This window comes from Narcine bancroftii, chromosome 6, assembly GCF_036971445.1.
Source record: "Narcine bancroftii isolate sNarBan1 chromosome 6, sNarBan1.hap1, whole genome shotgun sequence".
In the NCBI taxonomy this organism is placed as follows: domain Eukaryota; kingdom Metazoa; phylum Chordata; class Chondrichthyes; order Torpediniformes; family Narcinidae; genus Narcine; species Narcine bancroftii.
In genome coordinates, this window is record NC_091474.1 from 24,317,400 (window position 1) to 24,341,658 (window position 24,259).

Genomic DNA, 24,259 nt, shown 5'->3' on the forward strand with positions numbered 1-24,259 from the left:
GGAGTGTTGTTTTAGCAGTTCAGCATTCTCACTGCCCGTGGGAAGAAACTGTTCCTCAGCCCGGTGGATCTGCCCCTAATATTTCACTATCTCTTTCCCATTGTGAGTAGCTGGAAGATGCTGTGTGCAGGGTGAAAGGGGTCCTTATAGACCTTGTGAACTGGCCTTAAACAACAATCCCAGTAAATCACATCAATGGTGGTGGGAGGGGAACCTCAGTGATCCTCTCTGCCGCTTTTATGATCCTGTGGATTGACCTTTGATCCAATGGTCTACACCAGGCGAGGCCAAACTTTGCTGGTTGTGGGTGACATACAGAAAAATATAAGGAGCCACAGGCCAAACAATATTAAGCCTGGCAGTTTTCAACCAGTTATGTTGCAAGAAAAACAACACGATTTCTCTATTTATTTGTGCAGCAATATTGAGTGTTGAAACTAAGAAGTGCAACATACATACAGCGCAATTTATTATTAGACTGTTCCAACAAGCCACAAAAATGGGCAAGGGGCCCACAGGCTGTAATTTGGCTGCCCCTGCTCCACAGCAACTGTACCACACTGTGATGCAGCCGACCTGGATGCTCTTGATAGAATTCCTGTTGAAAGTCGACTGGATGGTGGCCGGAAGCCTTGCCCACCTCAAACTTCTCAGGAAGTGCTGTTGAGCCTATCTGACAAGTGAGGCCATGTTGCTTGTCCAGGTTAGGTCACTTTTTAAGAGGACTCTGAGGAACTTGGTGATCTCTACTCTCTCCATTACCAGTTGTTAATGTTTTGTGGAAGGTGTTCATTCCTGGTCTTCCTGAATTCCTTCTCTCACCCACTTAATCAGCTATCCCTTCAATGTCTATCTTGTGCATTTCAATTGCACTTCTATTAGAAAAGCAGATATTATTTTTTATAATTTAACATAAATTCTTCCCTAAGGTCCATTTGGATTTATTGGTGAATGAGCATACACCCAATTGTCTTACTTTACTTTCTCTCCCCCACAAACAAAATATCCACATCTGACACATTAAGCCTCTTAATCATCTTAAAAGACTTTATTAGACCACGTGACTCAACCTTTTTAGAGAGGAGGTCTTACTCATCATTTGTGACTAACCTTTATGTTCCCGATTCAACTCTTCACCAATCTCTTTACATTTTTGCAAAGTGTCCTGAATTCTGCAGGAAGACCGTGATTTCTCTGAACAAACTGCAGTGGAGGTTTATCAGCGAGCACTTGGTTAACATCTTCCTTTTCTCTGGCCTTTGCATTCTCCCTGCACTGTGGAAGGGAAACTGCCAATCTTGTTTCATGCCTTGCGTAATATCGTGAAAAGCCCTCAATTTCTCTCAGCAGTTTACAAAGTTGTGTTGAAATCATGATTTTGAGCTGATATAATGTAATCATTATCTTCATTGACCTTAGCTTTGATACTGGGGCAAGGTCAGCAAAACCTTCAGTTAAGCAAGCTGCATTCAGGTCTGCTCCAAGGCTACGTGAGTGTTTGTCAACTGCTGTCTGCTCAATACAAGGAAGTATTTAGTCTGGAGTCTCCTTGTCTATTTGCAGTGCAAACGTGTCTTTATTCTAATTGTCAGCACAGTGAATATGTATCCTTCTGGGTAAGCATTTCAGTTATTTAAAATTTATTTGAGCAAATGGACTCTGTAATTCTGTTGACATGTTAGATTATTTCAAATCTTTTGAATCTTTCAACCAGAATTTTCCAATCCTGATCCTTTTAATATAAGCTGTAACTCAAAAGAGCAGGCTTGTGGATGTGGAGGCTTTATAAGGCACAGGTGAGAGACCTCACTTGGAGTACTGTGAGCAGTTTTGAGCTCCTTATTTAAGAAAAGATGTGCTGATGTTAGAGAGGGTTCAGAGGAGATTCATAGAGGTTTCCGGGAATGAAAGGGTTGACAGCTCTTGGCCTGAATTTGTTGGAAATTAGGTGGAGGGGGAAGGGGGGGGGGGGGGGGGAGAGATCTCATTCAAACATTTTGAATGTTTGAAAGCCATGGACAGTGTAGATGTAGAAAGGTTGTTTCCTATGGCAGGAGAGTCTAGGACAAGAGGGCACAATTTCAGGGTTGTAGGACGTCCTTTTAGAACAGAGGAATTTCTTCAACCAGTGGGTTGTAAACCTGGGGAATTTGTTGCCACAGGTGGTTGTGGAAGCTAGGTCATTGGGTGTATTTAAGGCAGAGATTGATAGGTTCTTGATGACATGCAGTAGAGGTGCTCTATTTTTATCTATACAATTAATGAGTTGGGGCATGGTTTGAGGCAGCCACAGAGACCTGTCACATTAGAGAGAGTAGCAAAAGGCAGGCTGCTTCTCTGAGTCTGTGACGTGGGAAGGTAAGACAAGACTTGGCTCTAATGCTACACAGAAAAGGTACCTTCATTCAACAATGTCATTCCCTTCCAATTAATGCCAGCTTTAATAGAAAGAGAGGTGTTTAACACTAGGTAGAACAGGGGATAGAGACAGCTCAAGATCTATTGATTTTTTTTTTGTCAGATTCCCATGAGCTTCTCCATATGCTTGTATTCTGCAGTATACTATTATAGAATGGGATTATCATCTATAATTTGTTATGTTTTATTAACTTGGAGCTGGGAATTCAGATCAGCCATATTCCTGGCTGGTGAGACAGGATCTGGAAGAACAATCGGAATGTCAGAAGAAACTCAGCAGGTCAAGCAACTTCTAATGCAAAGTCCTGACTCAATGTTTCCAAGTGTTTGCCTCCACAGAAGCGAAGTGACCATATAACCATATAACCATTTACGGAGCGGAAACAGGCCATGTTGGCCTTTCGAGTCCACACCAGTTCACTGATTTTGTGCGCCCTCTTCAGGCATTGGTCCCGGTAGATCTTCTTTCAATAACGACGGACGAATTCACTGCAGGTGACCTGCTGAGTTCTTCCAGTGTTTCTGATTTGTTTTTGGAGACAGCTCGGTACCAGGCCCTTCCGGCCCATGAACCCCTTCTGCCTAATTATACCCATGTGATCAATTAATCTACTGACCTTGTGCGTCTTTGGAATGTGGGAGGAAATCCATGGGGGCACATGGAGAGCATGCAGACAACAACAACAGACAGCAGCGGATTCAAATTCAAGTCGCCAGCACTGTAAAGGCATTGCGCTAACCGTGCTGCCCTAATTTGTTCCAAATTCCAATATCTGCAGGATGTTGCCCTGCTTCTGTTCCCATTATGTTCCCTTCTCCATCTCGAAGACCATTTTAGGTTAACCCTTGTTATTTTAAAGTAAGGGAGTGGTTTTGTACTTTTGTTTAATAAAGAGATTCTTACATTTGTCTGACTGCTCATAGTACTTGCCTTAAACTGCATGGTTGTTTGAAGGCTGGTTCCCAAAGGTTACTGCAGTAAAAAATTTTTAATAAAGACAATTTTAAGTGTAAAACTCTTATAATTTGGCTCACTCATTGTCAATGCAAACCATTGAATGTTATTCCAATTAATACTCTAACACGCTTTTAATTTGGCTTGCTCATTGTCAATGCAAACCATTGAATGTTATTCCAATTAATACTCTAACACACTTTTAATTTTGCTCTCTCTAGAAATTGCATGTTAGAATAATAAATGATCCAGTGAACCTGTTGAGTTTAAAGGGAGCGCAGGAAACACAGCATCTGCACTCTCCTGTTGTTTCCAAAATTCAGGCAGAAGGGAGACACAGAACAGTGACAAAATGCTTCCAGTTACAATAAATCTCCAACAATCTGGAGAGTTTGTCATTTGATTCACCTGGTGGTGTTTGGCATGTACTCCGTCCACTCACTGGAGCCCCAGCGACCGCAGTCCCCGTCTCAAAGAATTATCATCCATCATAAAATCAGGCCCTTTGGCCCACCATGACATGCTAACCCTTTCCCTCATCTGCGCTGATCTACTTTACCTTTTGGGTTGTATTCCTCTGTTTATTGCAGTTCAATTGTTTTTTTTTAAATGTTTCATTTAAGAATTTTAAAACCACATCTACAATTATTAATTGAATAAATTGAAGAAATAATCTCCTTTTTTTGGCTTGGCTTCGCGGACGAAGATTTTTGGAGGGGTAATGTCCACATCAGCTGCAGGCTTGTTGGTGGCTGACAAATCCGATCGGGACAGGCAGACACGATTGCAGCGGTTGCAAGGGAAAATTGGTGGGTTGGGTTTGGGTTTTTCCTCCTTTGTCTTTTGTCAGTGAGGTGGGCTCTGCGGTCTTCTTCAAAGGAGGTTGCTGCCCGCCGAACTGTGAGGCACCAAGATGCACGGTTGGAGGAGAGATCAGCCCACTGGCAGTGGTCAATGGGGCAGGCACCAAAAGATTTCTTTAGGCAGTCCTTGTACCTCTTTGGTGCACCTCTGTCTCGGTGGCCAGTGGAGAGCTCGCCATATAACACGATCTTGGGAAGGCGATGGTCCTCCATTCTGAAGACGTGACCTACCCAGCGCAGCTGGATCTTCAGAAGCGTGGATTCGATGCTGTTGGCCTTTGCCATCTCGAGTACTTCGATGTTGGTGATGAAGTCGCTCCAATGAATGTTGAGGATGGAGTGGAGACAACGCTGGTGGAAGCGTTCTAGGAGCCATAGGTGATGCCGGTAGAGCACCCATGATTTGGAGCCGAACAGGAGTGTGGGTATGACAACGGCTCTGTATACGCTAATCTTTGTGAGGTTTTTCAGTTGGTTGTTTTTCCAGACTCTTTGTGTAGTCTTCCAAAGGCGCTATTTGCCTTGGCGAGTCTGTTGTGTATTTCGATGTCGACCCTTGCTTCCGATGAAATGGTGCAGCCAAGATAGGTAAACTGGTTGACCGTTTTGAGTTTTGTGTGCCCGATGGAGATATGGGGGGGCTGGTAGTCATGGTGGGGGGCTGGCTGATGGAGGACCTCAGTTTTCTTCAGGCTGACTTCCAGGCCAAACATTTTGGCAGTTTCCGCAAAACAGGACGTCAAGCGCTGAAGAGCTGGCTCTGAATGGGCAACTAAAGCGGCATCATCTGTAAAGAGTAGTTCACGGACAAGTTGCTCTTGTGTCTTGGTGTGAGCTTGCAGGCACCTCAGATTGAAGAGACTGCCATCCGTGCGGTACCGGATGTAAACAGCATCTTCGTTGTTGAGGTCTTTCATGGCTTGTTTCAGCATCATGCTGGAGAAGATTGAAAAGAGGGTTGGTGCGAGAACGCAGCCTTGCTTCATGCCATTGTTAATGGAGAAGGGTTCAGAGAGCTCATTGCTGTATCTGACCCGACCTTGTTGGTTTTCGTGCAGTTGGATAACCATGTTGAGGAACTTTGGGGGGCATCCAAGGCGCTCTAGTATTTGCCAAAGCCCTTTCCTGCTCACGGTGTCGAAGGCTTTGGTGAGGTCAACAAAGATGATGTAGAGTCCTTTGTTTTGTTCTCTGCACTTTTCTTGGAGCTGTCTGAGGGCAAAGACCATGTCAGTAGTTCCTCTGTTTGCGCGAAAGCCACACTGTGATTCTGGGAGAACATTTTTGGCGACACTAGATATTATTCTATTTAGGAGAATCCTAGCGAAGATTTTGCCTGCAATGAAGAGCAGTGTGATTCCCCTGTAGTTTGAGCAGTCTGATTTCTCGCTTTTGTTTTTGTACAGGGTGATGACCTTCGTGATGCCATCATCATCACCCCGAAGAAATAATACATATGTGGTATATATATATAAAGTAACTTAATCCCTCCCTTGCTCCCTATCCCCCACTCACCCAATCCTACATAAAAAAAGAAAAAGAAAATAAGTATGCCAAAAAAAGAAAAAACCCATCTCATAACACATAATGTTGGAGCTAAGGGATATCAGTGCAAAGAGCTTTCTGGGAGTCCTGCAAATTTTCAAACCAACACATTGAAAACATGGGGTCCATATTTTCACTTTAATCAGTTGATTGGAAATGTACTTTACTGTGTAATATTTTATAAAAAGTGATTTAAGAGAGCGGTTGAGCCATCAGTCGAAGTAACAGCCAATGGTCTGGAAAATTTGCCAATCCAGTAAAATGCCAGATTAGCGGAGTTATTTTCTGCGAGGCAGAATTTCCCATCCTGTGGTCTGAGGACCACTGGTCCATGGAGATGTAGTGAAGCCCAATATTACTGATGTAATAATATGTAAAGCGAGCTGGTACATTTGACCAGAGAAAAAACAAAAATTCTCAGTTTTCTCAAGAAAAAAAACAAAATAAAAATCCTGTTGGCGGTTCAGGGATGGGTTTCTTCACCATCCTGGTGGTCCGAGGAGGGGTTTCTCACAGCCCGGTGGTCTAATGCCTTTCAGCCCCTCACCAGCTCCTTTCCCCCTTGGATATTCTTGATCTCACTCCGTCTTACTATAGTCGTGATAAAGGGTCCCAACCTGAAACTCTCCACGGATGCTGCCTGACCCGCTGAGTTCCTCTAGCATCTCATTGTTTACACCTGGTGACCTTTGTGCTTTTCACGGTTTCAAGGTGTTCCTCTGCTGACCAGATGCATTGCAAGCCCCCTCTTTGAGCACTGGAGGGAGCTGTGGTTTAACAGTTTTCACAATGCTGCCAATGTTAAGTTAAAAGTTACTGAATCTCAATTATTTCATCCATCAAATGTTTAAAACAGTAAATTGTACATTTCCTGTGTTATTTAAAATGTTTCATTCAAGTGATTCATTGAATTGAAATTTTTTAAGCAGATGTTTAGTGCAGTAATGATGATAGCTGGAACTTCATGGTAGATGGATGGTGGGATGAATCTTTGCTGTTTTCATTTCATGACCAATCAGTTCATTCGCAATGATCTAAAATAAAAGGTTTTTTAAAACTTGGGCAAATGGGAGATGAAACCAAAGGCGTCTCTAGATCCTGGTATTGAACTCATGAAACACACCTTGTTGGATTGGGGAAGGCTGTTGGAGGGAAGCCAAGGTACAACCTGATGGTGGGCGTAGTGTATTGGACAAGGCAGTGTTCTACGCGTCGTGCTTTGGAGAAATGCCCATGAGAACTGGAGCGGAAGCAGTTGAAAGTCCTATTGTAATGCACTCTGAGCTACAGTTACAGAAACTTGATTGCTCATTTACTTCTGCAGGTAGGAGATTCTGTAATCTTGTCTACACGGGGAATCTCAACACCTCTGTGAGTGACCACTGTTCAAATTGCTGGTTTATGTTTGTAACCATGGAGGAGAGATAAAATGCCATATTTTTCTGGGTGTGGCTGTCTTCAAACACTCGAGCCTTTTGAACTTGTGATGCGTGTCAAAGCTTTTCAATAGCAAATAAAAACTTGCACCTGTGTGGTGAATTTAAAGTAGTAAAAATGATCCCTGGGTTCATTAGAAATATTACCAAACATAATTTAAAACTAAAACACATCAGGAGTTTTCAGGGCAGAGGAGACATGGGTTTTTAAAAGCACCTTGAAAGAGGGAAGTCATGGAGAGAGTTTGTGGTGGGGTGTTTATCTTGCAATTGAAATCCCAGCAGTCAAATGAAGGGATCAGATATTTATGTAGCTGCTTTGCTTCTTAATGAATTGAAAGTACGTTGGAATGTCAGGAGTCCATGAATTTACCCGCTAAAGCAACTATAAAAGGTTTACATTTCTGGAAAGCGCGGAAACGAATGTTAAAGGTAGGACAAAGCTGGGAAAATGTTAGAGGTAGGATAAAGCTGGGAAAAGAAGAATATTGGAAGGTCCAAGGAAACAAGCGCTGGGATGTGTTGTTTCAGAGGAAGTAGGCTCTGACGCATTCTCAGTGCACTGAAGTGACTTCCTACTGCACACAACTGTTTAGAGAATGCAGAGTTTATATAGCATAGGAAGAGTTGATGAGCTTTCATGCAAACTTTCAGTGCAAGGCTCCTGTATTTAACTAACTTTCAGTTAAAACATCTTCAGCTCAACTGCTCACAAATTTCACACCTTGTATCACTCACAGTTGATGGAATATTGTCCTGAATTTACCTCTCCATTTATTCAAGTTCAAGTTAATTATTATCATTCAATTGTATGAGTACAGCCGGACGAAAAAAGATGTAGCACAAGTGGTTTAGATTTATAAATAAATATTGTGAATAAATAGCCTTAGAGGGTTTGTGCGAGCAGTTCAGTCATTCATCTGTCTCACTGACTGTGGGAAGAAGCCGTTTCTCAGCCTGGTGGTTCTGGCTCTGCTACTTCTGTACCTCTTTCCCAATGGGGGAAGCAGGAAGATGCTGCATGAGAGGTGGTAGGGGTGCTCAATAATTGTTTTGAGCCTTTTTCAGACAACGATCACATTGATGGGAGGGAGGGAGACTCCAGTGATCCTCTCTGCCCCTCTTATGCTCCTTTGGATTGACCTCCAATCCATTTCTCTGCAGCATCTGTACCCCATTGTGATGCAGCCCGGCCAGGATTTTCTCAATAGTGCTCTTGTAGAAAGTTGACAGGATGGTGGTGGGTAGCCTTGCCCAGATTCAGATTTATTGTCAGAGTACATATATGGCATCATATACAATCCTAAGAACCTTTTTCTGTGGGCAAGGCAGAATTACCTCTTACTGATATTGGGAAAAAAAACTTACACATAATATACATGTAAACAAATAAAGAACTGTAAACAGACTGACTGCAATACAGAGAAAATAAACAAAATCAATAAAGTGCAAAAGTAAGAGTCCTTAAACGAGTCCCTGATTGAGTTTGTTGTTGAGGAGTCTGATGGTGGAGGGGGAGAGGCTGTTCCTGAACCTGGTGGTGCGAGTCTTGTGGCACCTATACCTCTTTCCTGATGGTAGCAGTGAGAACAGAGCGTGTGCTGGGTGATGTGGGTCCTTGATGACTGCAGCTACTCTCCAATGGCAGTGTTCCCTGAAAATGTTCTCGATAGTGGGGAGGGCTTTGTCTGTGATGTCCTGGGCTGTGTCCACTACCTTTTGGAGGGTTTTATGCTCAGGGGTATTTGTGTCCCTATACCAGACCGTGATTTAGCTGGTCAACACACTTTTCACCACACATCTGTAGAAACCTGCCAAGGTTTCTGGTGTCATACCAAACCTTTGAACTCCTGAGGAGGTAGGGGCACTGACATGCTTACTTCACGATGCCATTAGTGTTTGGGGTCCAGGAAAGATCCTTTGAGATGGTGACTCCCAAGAACTTAAATTTGCTCAACCTTTTCACCTCTGATCCCTCAATGATCACTGGATTATATACCTCTGGTTTTCCCTTCCTGACATCAGCAATCAGTTCCATAGTTTTGGCATCATTGAGTGCAAGGATTTTGCACCATTCAGCCAAGTTTAAAATCGCCTTCCTGTATTCTGACTCATCCCCCTTTCTTTATACAACCCACTAATGTGGTATCGTTGGCAAATTTGTAGATGGTGTTATTGTCGAACTAAGCCACACAGTCATAGGTCTAAAGTGAGTAGAGCAGGGGTCTAAGAACGCAGCCCTTTGGTGCCCTGGGGATTGTGGAGATGATCTGATCAATCCTGGAGATGAGGAAATCCATGATCCATTACACAGTGGGGTGTTGAGTCCCAGGTCTGAGTTTTCTGATCAGTTATGAGGGAATGATGGTGTTAAATGCCAAACTGTAGATGATAAAGAACATCTTGATGAATGCATCTTTACTGTCCAGGTGTTCCAGGACATTGTGTAGAGCCAGTGAGATGGCATCTGCTATAGACCTGTTGAACTGGAACATATCCATGTTGCCACTCAGTCACCAGCCTTTCAAAACACTTCATCGCTGTTGATGTAAGTGCTACTGGTCGATAGTCATTAAAGCAGAGTACTATGCTCTTTATACAACCCTATACCATGGTATCATCGGCATGCCTTACTTAAGAGTGTGGAAGGACAGAGGGACCTTAGGGTATCGTATGCCCACCTCAGTCTTCTCAGGTACTGCAGTCGCTGTTGAGGAGATGTTGTAAGTCCACGATAGGTCACTAGTTAAGTGAACTCCATGGAACTTTATTTACTCTCTCCACCACTGAACTATTGATGTGTAGTGGAGGATGGACATTCCTTGTCCTTCTGAAGTCTACAATTATCTACATCTTGTCCACGTTGAGACTTAGCTTGTTATTCTCACACCATACCATGAGAGTTTCCACCTCTTCTCTGTAGTGGGACTCATCATTGTTGCGGATGAGGCCAACGACTACTGTTGTGTCATCTGCAAACTTGATGAAGATATCTGAAGGGCAGGTGGACAGGAGATTTTGAGGTACTATGATTCTTCTACTGCTCTGTACTCCTGAGGCATGGCCTGGAAGTTCCCAACAACCAGCGTGAATGCTCCTCCCCCTAGTGGAGTGGGTTGACGGCCAGCAGTTCCCAGGAATTAGTGACAGTGCTATGTTACTTCACAGAAGCTTTGTGTAGGTCATTGGATCTCTTCCTTTGACAGAATTTGGAATAAGTGATCTGTGGACTGTGGAGTCAGAGTTGGGCAGAAAAGTGGCAGATGGAGTTCAATCAGGATAAGTGTGAGATGATGCATTTTGGAAGGTCAAACCAGAAGGCTGAGTACAGGGTTAATGGACAGTTACTTAACAATGTGAATGAACAGAGGGACCTTGGGGCCCAAATCCAGACATTCCCTCAAGGTCGCCGCACAGGTTAATAGGATAGTAAGAAGGCCTATGGGATGTTGGGCTTCATTAATAGGGGATTGAGTTCAAAGGTTGAGAGGTTATGTTGCAACCCTACAAACCTCTGGTGAGACCACACTTGGAGTAATGTGTTTAGGTGTGGTTACATCATTACAAAAAGATATGGAGAGGGTGCAGAGGAGATTTGCCAGGATGTTGCCAGGATTGGAAAATAAGTCTTATGAAGCAAGGTTAGCAGAGCTGGGACTATTCTCTTTGGAGCATAGAAGGATGAGAGGAGTCTTAATAGAGGTCTACAAGATTAGAGCATGGACAGCCAGTGCCTTTTACGCACTGGATAGTAAACACCAGAGGACATCTGTAAAACTGAAGGGAGGAAAGTTTAGCAGAGACATCAGTGGTAGTTTTTTATGCAAAGAGTTGTTGGTGCTTGGCATGCCTTGCCATGGATGGTGGTGGAGGCTGACACATTAGGGGCATTTAAAAGACTCTTAGACAGGTACATGGATGAAAGGAAAATAGAGGGTTATGGTAGGAAGGGTTTATTACTTTTTTTTGGTCAGAGTATATGAGTCGGCACAACATCAAGTGCCAAAGGGCCTGTACTGTGCTGTTCTGTATTCTATGTTCAGGTATGCAAAAGACATGGCTCACCAAAAGCATCTGATTGTAACTGGGGCCTCAGTTCTGGAGATTGGTCTGGAAAAGGATACTTATGTTCTTTTGCCCATCGAATACTGAAGGGCCTGGATAGATTGGAGGTGGTGAAGATGTTTCCTTTTGTGGAGGTGTCTGGGAATCCAGAAACATCCCTTCAGAACAGAGACAAGGATGAATTTCTTTACCCAGAAGGTGGTGGATCTGTGGCATTTGTTGTGGGGATATTTAAGGCAGAGTTAGATAGGTAAAAACACAACACAGATCCTGGAGGAACTCAGCTGGTCTAGCATCATCCATAGGAAGTAAAGGTATATTACTGACATTTTGGAACTGAGCCCTTCCTCAGGTATGTGTTTTTAAAAAAGAGTCAGGAGTCTGTATAGAAGGCTGGGGATAAAGGGAAGAATTGGAGGGGTGGGAGTACAGACCAATAGACAATAGGTGTTATTTGGATATGATAAGAGGGCAGGAGAGAGGAAAAGTGAGAATTGATTTTGGATCTGTGAAAGGAGACAGAGGGAAAATGGAAGAGAGAGAGTGCCAGAGATAAGGAGACATGGAGAAAAATTTTGTGGTGGGGGGGGGAGGGGGTGGGAGGTTTCTACCAAAAACTGGAGAATTTTATGTTAATGCCATCCAAGTTGGCAAGTGGCCACATAGAACATAAGATTTTGTACCTCCAATTTGTGGGTGGTCTCAGTCTGGCAGTGCATGAGACCATCGACGGACATGTCAGCAAGGGAATGGGATGGTGAATTGAAATGAGTGACCACTGGGAGATCCACTCTATTGTGGCATTCAGAGTTGAGGTGCTCAATGAGGCAATCTCCCTGTCTGTGTTAACTTTGAGGAGAGGTTGGAGAAACTTGGGTTTGTCCAAACTTGAGCATCAGAGACTGAGGAGAGACCTGAGCGAGATTTATAAAAGTGATGAGAAGCATTGATAGGGTGCACAGTCAGAATCTCTCTCCCAGATAAACCTGCCACATACTGGAAGACATCATTTCAGGGAAGAGGTGGGGGTGTGGTAAGTTTTTTTTAAAGAGAGAGTGGGAGGTACCTGGAATAGCCTGCCTGGGGTAATGGTGGAACTGTATGGGATTGACACCAGGACATGCAGGGAATGGAGGGATATGGATCTTGTGCAAGAGTTATAGTTTTCTCTGGACAGTTCAGTGCAGACATGGTTCAAATGGCCTTTTCCTGTGCTATCCTGCTGTATATTCTCAACCTTTCTCAACCTTTTTTCTCAACCTTTTTTGTTGGCTATAGCCCTCTTAGGACTCTGTTCAAAGTTTATGGGCCCCCTTCCCTGTGAAATAGTCAAGTTTCATCCCTATTTCTCTCCTACCAACTACATAAAAAAGATTAAATTTTTAAAAATGATTTCAGTCCATGTCTCCCTTAAATGTGCTGTAGCCCCTAAGGTGGGGGGGGGGGGGGACTGTATGGCCCCTGTTGTGAATGGCTAACCTCCCAAACCACCCACTCAACCACCTGCTCTGTTATATGTCTCTTATTTGGCTTGTGGCTGCCTGTGGATCCTACGGAAACTGATTGAGTGGAAACATGTCATAATTGATCCCGAGATGTGTTCCAAATACAAATATATTTGTAGATGAAGGGCTCAAGCATGAAACATTGATTATGTATCTATCTTTGCTATATAAAATACACTGTTTGACCTGCTGAATTTCTCCAGCATTGCGTTTCTACTTCAACCACAGTATCTGCAAACTTCTGTGTTTTATACTTTACAAATATATTGTGGTTTCGATGCACCTTATTAGATAAACTCATTTTTTAATTCTTTCATTTCCAGAAGAAACGTCCGCCCTGCGCTGGCTTGCGTTCAGATGTAAGTCCTGTTGACTGATCCGTCTGACTTGGCACCATGGCCCTCGCTGTGCACCTGCTGGCTTGTATTTTCGGCATGGGCTCATGGATCGCCATCAATGGTCTGTGGGTGGAACTGCCGCTCATTGTGAACGTGCTGCCGGAAGGCTGGGACCTGCCTTCCTACCTCACTGTCATCATCCAGCTGGCCAACGTAGGGCCCCTCTCGGTCACTCTCCTGCACAGGTTCGCACCGGGCAAGATGAAGGAAGTCCTTGCCATTTACATCATTCTCAGCATTGGGATCACAGCCTGCTTACTGATGGTCTTCCTTTGGAAGGAAACTACGCTCCTGGCAGGTGAATTGCACAGCACAGCCTTTCTGATACTGACCTTTTTCTTGTCGCTGGTGGATTGCACATCATCTGTCACCTTTCTTCCTTTCATGATGAGACTGGAGTCAATGTACATTACTACTTACTTCATTGGGGAGGGTCTGAGTGGCTTTGTCCCTGGCCTTGTGGCATTAAGCCAGGGGGCTGGGATGATCAAGTGTGTGAATGTCTCTAAGGCAGCCAATGCGACGATGGACAACCTCACCGATGCAGCAAGTCACTACCAACTCGAAGCTCGCTACCTGCCTGCCAACTTCTCGACCCAAACCTTCCTGATTTTTCTCACTGTCATGATGGTTTTTTGCCTATTGGCTTTTGTTTTCCTCACTCGAGTCACAGGGCTGCCCCACAAGAACTCTGGTGAAGAGCAAGTCCCGGATCGAGCTCTGCATGTCTCCAGCACGGAACTGGAACTGACCAAACATGTCTCCAAGCAACCAGCAGAATCTCAAGGATCCGGTCGAATGAAGGGGCCCAATTCTAAGCTTGCAACTGAAGCACAGGCTCTGGCTACCAGAGTGCTAGGTGGCTACTCCAGGCAACAGCTTCTATGCCTTTACTTTCTGGTGATCTGGGTCAATTCACTGACCAATGGCATTTTACCCGCAGTGCAGAGCTACTCGTGCTTGCCCTATGGGAACACTGCCTACCATCTCTCTGCTGCCTTGAGTTCCATGGCAAACCCTGGTGCCTGCATCATTGCCCTCATCCTGCCGAACAGGTAGGTCACACACATTGGTATGATGTGTCCATGGTTGAGATCCATTCCAATAGGTTCTCCTGAAACATACTGTGAATGAAGTATTGAGGTCTGAAAACTTGAACCCTGCTTATTGGGACATTTTTGAAGACCTATTACTTCACAGGTTGTGGACCCCTCTAAACGCCCATAAATTGAGGAGTGAAATGCTGAGGTGGGTCTGATTAGGTGAGAAAATTTCCTTCGCTGGTAAAATGGCCATCCAGACCGGTTATCGATGAGGTCTTTTTTAAATAAAAATCAATGCAGGTTCATTTTAATTACCCAAACTTAAACTCCCTCATAGATGTGATTAAACTGGAGACACGCAGGAGATTGCAGATGCTGGGTACCTTCCCCATTCCCAGAGTCAGGCCCAATATAAATGGGAGGAACCACACCTCGTATTCTGCCTGGATAGATTACAGCCCAGTGGTATGAACACAGAATTTTCTAATTTAGAGTAATGAGGCCTCCCTCTCTTCTTCTCTACCCCTTTTGCTCTTCACCCCCTTTTTTTGGTCCACTTTCCCACCCACACCGCCCCCTACCCATTCTAATTGTCTCTTCCTCTTTGGTTCTGACCCCCTTCACCTACATATATCCACTGAAAACTTCCGCCCTGTTGCCCACCATGTTCTCCGCTCCCACCACAACCCCCGCCTCAACCCCCCAGTTCTGTCTGGTTTCTCTCAACACCACCATTCTCACCTTCCTACATCAGTTGCCAGCACTTGCAGCCTTTGTCCATAATACCCCACTCCTCCCTGTGTGAATCATCCCCCTCCCCCCCCAATCTGACCCCTTTGTTCCTCTTCCCTCTCTCTCCCTTTGGCATCTGCCCATTTTCCGTTCACGTCTGCCATGTTTCACCTTAACAAGTCACCAATCCCACATGGGCTCCCCTTCCTGTCCCTCCACACTGTCCTCTTTTCAGTGGTTTTCTACTGGATTTCCCCAGTCTTGGTAAAGGGCCAAAACGACGACGCTCCTTTTTCTCCCGTTGATGCAGCTCGGCCTGCTGAATTCCTCCAGTAGATTGTGTTTTGCATTCCCACCGGATTAATGGTCCACAACTTTGGATGCCAGTCTTGTAACTGACCATAGGACATAGGAGTAGAAATAGGCTGTTCAGCCTATCGAATCTTCCCTGCCATTCAATCATAAAAGAATCCATTTTCCCACTTAGTCCCTCTGCCCGGCCTTCTCCACATAACTTTTGATGCCCTGGCGAATCAAGAACCTATCCATCTCTGTCTTAAATGCACAACCGCCTGTGGCAACAGCTGGGAGACAAGGAGTCACACAACAGGGAAGCATTCCCCTTGATGGACTGAGTCTGCACCAGCCATCTACTCTTAGTCACACTAATCCTATGTTAATCCCATTTGTTTTATTCTCCCACATTCCTGTCAACACCCCCATTCCCATAGTTTCTACAACTCATATACACACCAGAGACAACTTGTAGCTCTCAATTAACCATCATGCCTTTGGGATGTGGTGGGGAAACCTGCACGGCCATGAGAAAAGCAAACTCCATACAGACAGCGCCGAAAGTCAGAGATCATGATCTCTTGTGCGGTGTGGCAGTGACTTTATCAGCTGTTCCACTGTGATGTCCACCGGGCCATTCACCCAAAATCACTTGGAAATTCATTGACACTTTATTTTTCTTGACAACCTTCTGGGTGAAAAGATCAGGAATCTTTGAACTGCTCAGCCAAATTTCTTCATTCCCCTCCTCTATCTTAATCAGTGTGATCCTGCCATGTCATGGGATGATGTCAACAAGTGCGACCCTAGGGATAGCAGCAACCAATGGGGTAGAAATTCATTGGAGCAAAAAAAAACTGTAGATGCTGCAAATTCGAAACAAAGTCAGGAAACACTTAGAAATCCAGGTGGCATCAACGAGGAGAGAAATGGGGATGAGGTTTTGGGTCAGGGACCCTACATTGGAAGTGGAAGGGGAAAGGTGCAGAGAGGAGAGGATCAGGGAGTGAATAGCTGCCTCATGTTCCAGATTTTCCCTTTTGTAGCCTTGACGTTTGCTGCTATGTAAGACGTCTGTCCACTGAATTTGTAAACTTCAAAAGATAATCTTGCAGAATAGTCAGAAAAAGGAAATGCAGTGGAATTAAAAATGCACATTTTAATCAGGAATAAATTGTTCTGCTTTGCAGAAAGTTTAATAATAGACCTGTTATTGCAAATGAGATGTTGGCCTACCATTTCCTAGCCCTTAGGACGATGTTTTATGGATCAGTAAATATCCGCTTGTGACTCTGGTCGACAATTTTATTACTAAGAGCAAGAGAGTGTCCAACCAGCTCCTCATGACATTCAACAGCAGTGACGCTGCTGGCTCCTCCACCATCAACCATTCTAGGAGCCAACAGCATTTACATATTCAAGCCTTTGTACCACACTGGCCCTCTTTATGCACCAGGCTGCTTGTAAATTAAAAAAAAAATGTCCATTTAATAATATTCAAATCATGGGTTAGCAAAAATCCCTGGCCTGTCCCATGCTGAATAATCAAATCAAATTCTTTATTAAAATACGGATGACGTTGCTGTTAAAGAATGGCTTGCCTTTGTATATTATTGCTCATGACATCCGAGGGTATTATACAGCCAATGCGATATTTCGGTCATGTAATCAGTGTTGTTATGTGGGAGTTATGGTCACCAGTTTATTCACCACAAGATTCCAAACAGCTAAATGGTAATAGCTAAACAACCTCCTTTTCATTAACTCAAAAGAGCACAGAATGGTTTTCGGTTTGTTTGGTCAGTACTTGATGGAGCTTTACTTGGAGCTGGTGTCCTTGACCTTTGTCCCCTTCTGACACAATGTGTTTGGCCAACTCCCCAGGCAGCACAGCAGTCTGGATCTCCCGGGAGCTGATGGTCGACCTCTTGTTGCAATGGGCCACGCGGGAAGCCTTGCCCATGATCTGCTCAAAAAACATCATTAACATACGAGTTCTTGATGTTCATGGCCTTGGAGGAGATGCCGGCGTTGGGGGTGCACCTGCTTCATCTCCTTGCAGATGTAGATGGAGTAATTCTCCTTCCTCACCCGCCTTCCCTCCTGGTTTGGCCAAGGCTTTCTTGGCTCCCTTCTGGGGAACTGCTTTTTTGCTGCTCAGGCATTCCCTCGGTTGCTTTTATGCACAGAAGGACACCATTTGTCCAATCCCAGTGTCTGTAGGAAGCCATGTTCATATTGGGTTGAATCAGCCATTCCCTGAGGGCCACAACATGTTTCAATAAAAAGCTTAATTTTCTTTTCACTTCACTTAATGTAAATATTTTTCATGTAGTCGGTAAGGGAGAAATATGAAATAAACCAAAATTTGACTGCTTTACAGGGAAGACTTTGAGCAGAGTACTGGTGTGGAGGGCATCGCTGAATAAAGCTTTTAAAATTTAAATTAAATTCAGACATACAGCATGGTAACAGGCCCTTTTGGCCCATGAGCCCATGCTGCCCAATTACACCAAACAACACTGGTACATTTTGAACTGTGGAAGGAAACCGGAGACCCCGAGGAAAACCCATGCAGGCATGGGGAGAGCGTACAAACCCCTTGCAGCGAGGGATTTGAACCTTAGTTCCAACTGTTGGTGCTGCAACAGTGTTGCACTAACCTCTATGCTAACCGTACCACCCTTAGAATGGCTGGGCTAAGTTGAGAATGCGATCAACAAGGAAAGCTGGCATCCTCTTCTTCACATAGATTATTTGCCTTCACCTGATAAAGCAGACTGCCTTCAGTCTCAGGAAGGAGAAGCTGGAGGGACCCAGTGGTTCACTCAAAATTCACAGATAGAAATGATCAGTCAACGTTTCTGGTCTATCAAAACTCCATGTGTTCCTTGCCCAACTCATGGGATGCAAGAGAATAATTTGCTGGGCTCTGGGGAGAGAGGTAGGGAATGGAAGTGAATTGATTCACCTCTTGGATCGACATGGCAGCCTCTGCACTGTAACAGCTATTGTGACAAGGTGAAGATGCCATAAATATTAATGCTTCAGGGCAGCATGGATGGCACAAAGCCTTTACAACACCAGCGATCGGGGCCAGAGTTTGAATCCTGCACTGTCTGTAAGGAGTTTGTATGTTCTTCTGTGTCTGTGTCGATTTTCTCTGGGGGCTCTGGTTTCCTCACACTATTTGAAATATACTCGGGATGTCGGTTAATTGGGTGTAAATTGGGCGTTACAGACTTGTGGGCCAATATGGCCTGTTACTGTGCTGAATACCTAAATTTTAAAAAAAGCTGCAGAACATAACCAATGCACAAAATGCTGGAGTAACTCAGCGGGTCAGGCAGCATCCGTGGAAGGCAGGTGGCGTGGTTAGCATAGCGGTTACTGCAACGCTGTTACAGTGCCGGTGACCAAGGTTCAAATCTGGCACTGTCTGTAAGGGGTTCTATCTGCATGGGCTCCTTTCTGCTGTTCCCACCCTCCAAAATCATGCGGAGTTTGCAGGTTAATTGGGTATACTTGAGCAGCGTGGACTCGTGGGCCAGAATGGCTCGTTACCATGCTGTATGCCTACGTTCTAAAATTTCCAGCATCTTCAGTCTTTCTTGTTTGCCTATGAAACATAAAATATGCTGTATTGCAAAGTGGCCACAGATCAACAAGAAATTCTTATTTCTCATACCATGTATTTTCGCCTTTCCCCATGAAAGGCACTGGTTCATATGTTGCCTGGACTCTGATCTCTGCCTTCCAGCTGCTGTTCTTCTCCATCAGCTCTTCCTTGTTACTATTTATGTTGTTTTGCAGGTCACAATAACCTCGCTGAATTCTGGTATTTTTCCTCATTCGCTGCAGGATAGACTCCAAATTATTTTCTTGTCATTGTAATAAAACAGAAAATGTGATATTACATGAAAGATTCGCTATCAGAAAAAAAATTGCCCAGCGCCCCTTACAGAGTAAAAGAGATTTCCCCCCCACCCCCCACCTAGAGTCACTGGATATCCATGGCTTCACATCCAGTCCTCCTGCAGCCTTTGCAACCACACAGTCTTCAGTCCTAACCATAAGCAACCCGAGCTCCCGATGCACACTTCTGTCATGATTGGGAAGCCTCCAGCGTCCTTTCGCATCCCTGTTCCGATACCTGGTACTCCTTCAGTCAGTCTCGAACCGGTCTCCAAGGTATAAATGACTCCATGTTTCCATTGCTCCTTTAAACTAAAGCTTGGCTACCTGACTGCATCCAGATTGCCCCTGACTGCTCGAGTCTGATGCCCATGCGTTCTGACAAAGCGTCTAGGTTGGGATTGTTTGGACTCAAGTGGAGTTGGGACCATTTTATTTGCATTGCTGCAAATGCCCCCTGTTCCTGCTTAATATTTAGTGTTTAATTCTCCAATAAATATTTAAGACAAGGAATAGCTTGGGCTAGTTATGGAAACTCCAGCAAATCTTCAGGTTCTGGACAGGTTGCAACTTTATATCTGGGGCACGGCTCCATGTCAAATCTACTTTTTACTCCCTCCTTGCCCAAACATATTTTTATTGACCATTACCAGTTAGATGCTCAACTTTCATGTAAAACACAAAAAACACAATGCTGAGAAACTAGGCAAGACAAACAACATACTTTTGGCCTGCTGAGTTGCTCCAGAATTGTGTTTTTACTTCAATCACGGTGCCTGCAGACTTTCATATTTTGCTCCTTTCATGTAAAAGTGCAAGGTTTTTTTTAAATATTTTATTCATTATCTTCCAAACTTAAGCAGTTATCGACATTATCACTGCCAATTTTAACAGTATCAGCGTTGACTACAATTTATAATTATCCATTTTATACAGTTTTCTGCAGAGTTCAAGCTCTTTCCATCTCCCTCCCTCCCCAACCCCCACATTTAACACTTAACTAACCACAGTAGCACACAACATTCAAGACACTCACAACAAAGATATAAGACATATATCAGGGGTTTATGGGTTTGTCACGACGTGGCAGCCAGTGCTCAGGCTGTTTTTTTCTCTTGACTTTTCCTGGTTGGGATGGGATGGATCACCCCCCCCTCCCCCCACCCCAAGTAAAGGTGCAAGGTTTACAGATATGAAGATACACAGAGTTATGGCTGGAAGGGTGATTAAAGCTCAGGAAGGTTGTAATAGCAGGAACTACTCACTGAATGGGGGTGGGGGTGGGGGGGGGTTGTAAAAGTGGATCGTGCATTCATAAAGACAGAGGGGTTTTGATTAGATCAGCGCCTCTACCTTCTCTGGAGATTGCAGAGGTTTGGCAAGACATCGAAAAATTTGGCAAACTTCTACGTATGTGTTGTGAAACGTGTGCTGACCAGCTGCATCATGGCCTGGTATGGGGGTACCAATTTCTCTGAGAGGAAAGCACTACAAAAGATAATGGACACAGCCCAGGACACCACAGGCAAAACTCTCCGCACCACCAAGAACATTCATATGGAACGCTGCCGTCGGAGAGCAGCAGCAATCATCAAGGATCCACACCACCCAGCGCATACTCTGTTCTCACTGCGAACCATCAGAAAAGAGGTGTATGTGCCACACTGCTCGCACCACTCAGATTCAGGAACAGCTGCTCCCCCTCCACCATCAGACTCCACCATCAGACTCCACCATCAAACTCAATCAGAGTCTCATTTACGGACTCTTTCTTTGCACATTATTTATTATTGATGGTTTATTTTCTGAATTGCACAGCTTGTTTGCACTGCCTTCTTGTTTACAATTCTCTCTTTTGTGTACGTATCTTTTCATGGGTATGGTTTTTTTATTGCACTACCAATGAGGGATGATTCTGCCTCGCCCACAGGAAAAAGACTCTCAGGGTTGTATGTAATATCATGTATGTAATCTGGCAATAAATCTGTACTTTGAACTTTTAAAGAGTACAAAGATGTCATTGAAAGAGGTGAACAAATTTGAACAGCATTATTAGCATAGCAATGTTGATACAGTACCAGAGACCCGGGTTCGAATCCAGCGTTGTCTGTTAGGAGTTTAGAAGTTCTCCTCATGTTTCCATGGGTTTTCTCCAAGTACTCTGGTTTCCTCCCACCCTTCAAAATGTATGGGATTATAGGTTAATTGGGTGTAATTAGGCATCACTGGTGCATTACCATGTTGTAGCCTAAATTTAAATTACCTGGGAGGTAAGCTACCTCTACCACAGCGTCACTTTGGAGCATTCTTAGGTGCTTTTCGTAATGATAGGAAGAGGTGAACAGTACAGAAACAGGCCCTTTGACCTTACAACATCACAAAGGTGTACTAAACACCTATTCAAAAAGCTGCATGGAACTTAAAAACTATTCATATCCACGGTTGGCATTGCGGTTAGCACAACACTGATACAGAGCTAAGATTGGGACCGGGATTCAAATCCCCGAGCTGGCTGTAAGGAGTTTATACATTCACTCCGTATCTGTGTGTTTTCCCCAGGGGCTTCAGTTTCTCCCACCATTTGAAACGTACAGGGGATATAGGTTCATTGGGTGTTAATTGTGCGGCATGGGGTCATGAACTGAAATGGCCTGTTACCATGCTATATGTCTAAATAAAAATCTCCTGGAGGTGGGTGCCCCAACCTCTCACATCTTTTCTTCAATATTGAATTAGTTTATTGCCTCATGATTAGTAAAAAGCTTCTTTTTAAGTGCCATCCAAACAAGTAAACTCATACAGCTGGTAATGCAACAGGAGCAAATCAATAAATAAACAACAGTGTTTGGAGTAGTGTTTCAATCAGATAAGCAGTGCAGAAAAGTGCAATTAAAACTGTTCAGGGGCTTTGTCTTTTGCCAGCATATGTCTGATAACAGCAAGAAAGAATCTCTCTTTGAATCTGGAGAGATTCTGGCAGCTAGTAGACTAGAGGGTCAAACTTCAAAGTTCCGATTAGTTCAGCTACAACCCTGAGATTCTTTCTCCTGCAGACCGGGTAGAATTTCGGCAGTGCCAAAAAAAAACTGTACTCGAAGAAAAAGATAGGTGTACAAAAGAAAGAAAGAAATGTAAACAAGCTGACTGGTCAGGGAACTATCTTCCTCTTCCATCTCTATGTCTTTCATTCTCTTTCTCCTTTTCATATTCTCTCCTTCATCTCTTTCTATACCTCTATAGGTGGAAATCAGTCCATTCCATCCATAATGTGTTGCAAAAATATTTATAAAATAATGCCTTTCTTATTCTAACTTGATGAAGCTAGCTATCACTTGCCAATCCATAGGCTGTACAATTACAGAAGGGTGTTCTGTATTGATAATTTGCAGAATGCCTGGACCTATAATTGAAGGAACGTCACAGTGTCTGCAGACTTTTGTGTTTCACTCTATAATTGAAGAGAGTTTGTTAGCCAATGTTGCAGAGAACCTCTTGCCTTTTATCTTTACCAGGTCCTTGCCTTTACTAGGATTCCTCTCTCTACTTGGGACGACTTTTGGTGCCTATAACATGGCCATGGCTGCCCTGAGTCCCTGCCCCTTACTTCAGGACTCTTCTACTGGCTCTGCCTTAATTGTGAGTATAGAACAAGAATAGTAATGATGCAATGCCAGGCAATTGTGTGCGTGGAGGTGAAGGGTCCGTCAAAGAAGGATTCTTTGTTCAGCACTCAGTCCGCTGCCACAGCAAGGCCAACCACCAATTCCACTTCCCATTCCCACACTGACGTGTCTGTCCACGGCACCATGTAGTACTATGCTGAGGCCATATGAAAATGGGAGGAACAGCACCCTTAAGTTTATTACCGTCTGACTGCACTGTGTTTCCCTGGACCACGGTGTGCACACATTCTCATACAAAATACACAGCATACAACAATCACATTTCGACATAAAGATATCATTTAAAATAGAGATAGATAAATATTTTGGGGTGATGTACTCAGTTAAAGGATTCTCTTCATCAATCTCACTGTCTGCACCAAGAAGCCATTTCCCAGCCCAGCAATCCTGATTCTGATGCTCACATCTGCCTTAGCAGTGTCCAACCAGATAGAGTCATCATTGAACACCCCCTGTTTCCTCTTTCTTCCTCTCTCCATCTCCCTACCTCCACCTTCCTTCTTCCCTCCAGGCCCACTTCCCTTCCTCCTATCAGAGTGCACCCATCTCAGCCTGCTCCCCTGCTAATCAACTCTCAGTTCCTTTCCTTTCCCCTCCCATCTGTACTCACCTATCACCTGCCAGCCTATGCTCCTCCCCCTGCCCCCACCCCAACATTTTATCCATGCGTCCACCCTGTTCTCGATATTCCTGGTCTGCGGACCCAACTGAGTGGGGTTTCGCTGTCAGCTCGGGGACCATATTTTCCAGCCAGTAGAAGTTTGAGCTGGAAGCCTACCAGAGGTGATAGGTCAGGGCAACAGAGGAGGCTGCTGAGTTAGACTCGTCTGCACAAAGACCAGGTCAGGCCCAGAACCTGTCTAGCCTGGACATGGAGGACCTGCATGTTAAAGTGTCAGAACTCACAATGGTACACAGAAACAGCAGCTTCCCCTCCATTGTCAGGTTTCTGAACGGACAATGAACCCCAGACACGACCTCTCTATCTCTTCTTTTGCACTAATTTAAAAAAAATTATAGCGATTTTGTACCGTGCTGCTGCAAAACATTGAATTTCATGACATACCCATGACAATAAATTCTGATTCTGAACTGTTCCAATGGGAGATCATTATCCTGAAATAATTTGCTTTGATTCTCCCTCCAGAGACGCTGCCTGACCTGCTGTGTGTCTCTACCCTTTGCTGTCTGATTTTACACTCCCAGCAACTGCAATTTTTTTTTTTTTTTTTTGCTTTCCAAGGTGTAACAGAACAGGCTCTTCAGCTCATGATGTGGTGCCAACATATGTAAACCTACACAACAATCTAAGTTTTCCCTACCTCACACCCATAACCCTCTATTAAGATGGAGTGCATTCTGGGGAGATTTAAAATTGCATAAAACTAATAAATATTCTGAAATTCA

General features: G+C 44.2%; 1 protein-coding gene across 2 annotated transcripts in view; it reads left to right on the plus strand.

Annotated features, from left to right (window-relative positions):
- The window catches only part of slc52a3-1 (solute carrier family 52 member 3-1), a 29,581-nt gene that overhangs the window by 2,001 nt on the left and 3,321 nt on the right, over positions 1-24,259 (plus strand). The window contains exons 1-3 of one of the 2 annotated variants that reach the window (XM_069884325.1): positions 7,004-7,105; positions 13,111-14,240; positions 22,682-22,805. In XM_069884325.1, the coding sequence (XP_069740426.1) occupies positions 13,183-14,240; positions 22,682-22,805 (1,182 nt within the window). In that variant the 5' untranslated portion in view covers positions 7,004-7,105; positions 13,111-13,182. Of the gene's footprint in view, positions 1-7,003; positions 7,106-13,110; positions 14,241-22,681; positions 22,806-24,259 lie in introns of those variants that run through there. The other variant, XM_069884326.1, reaches the window with a different exon arrangement.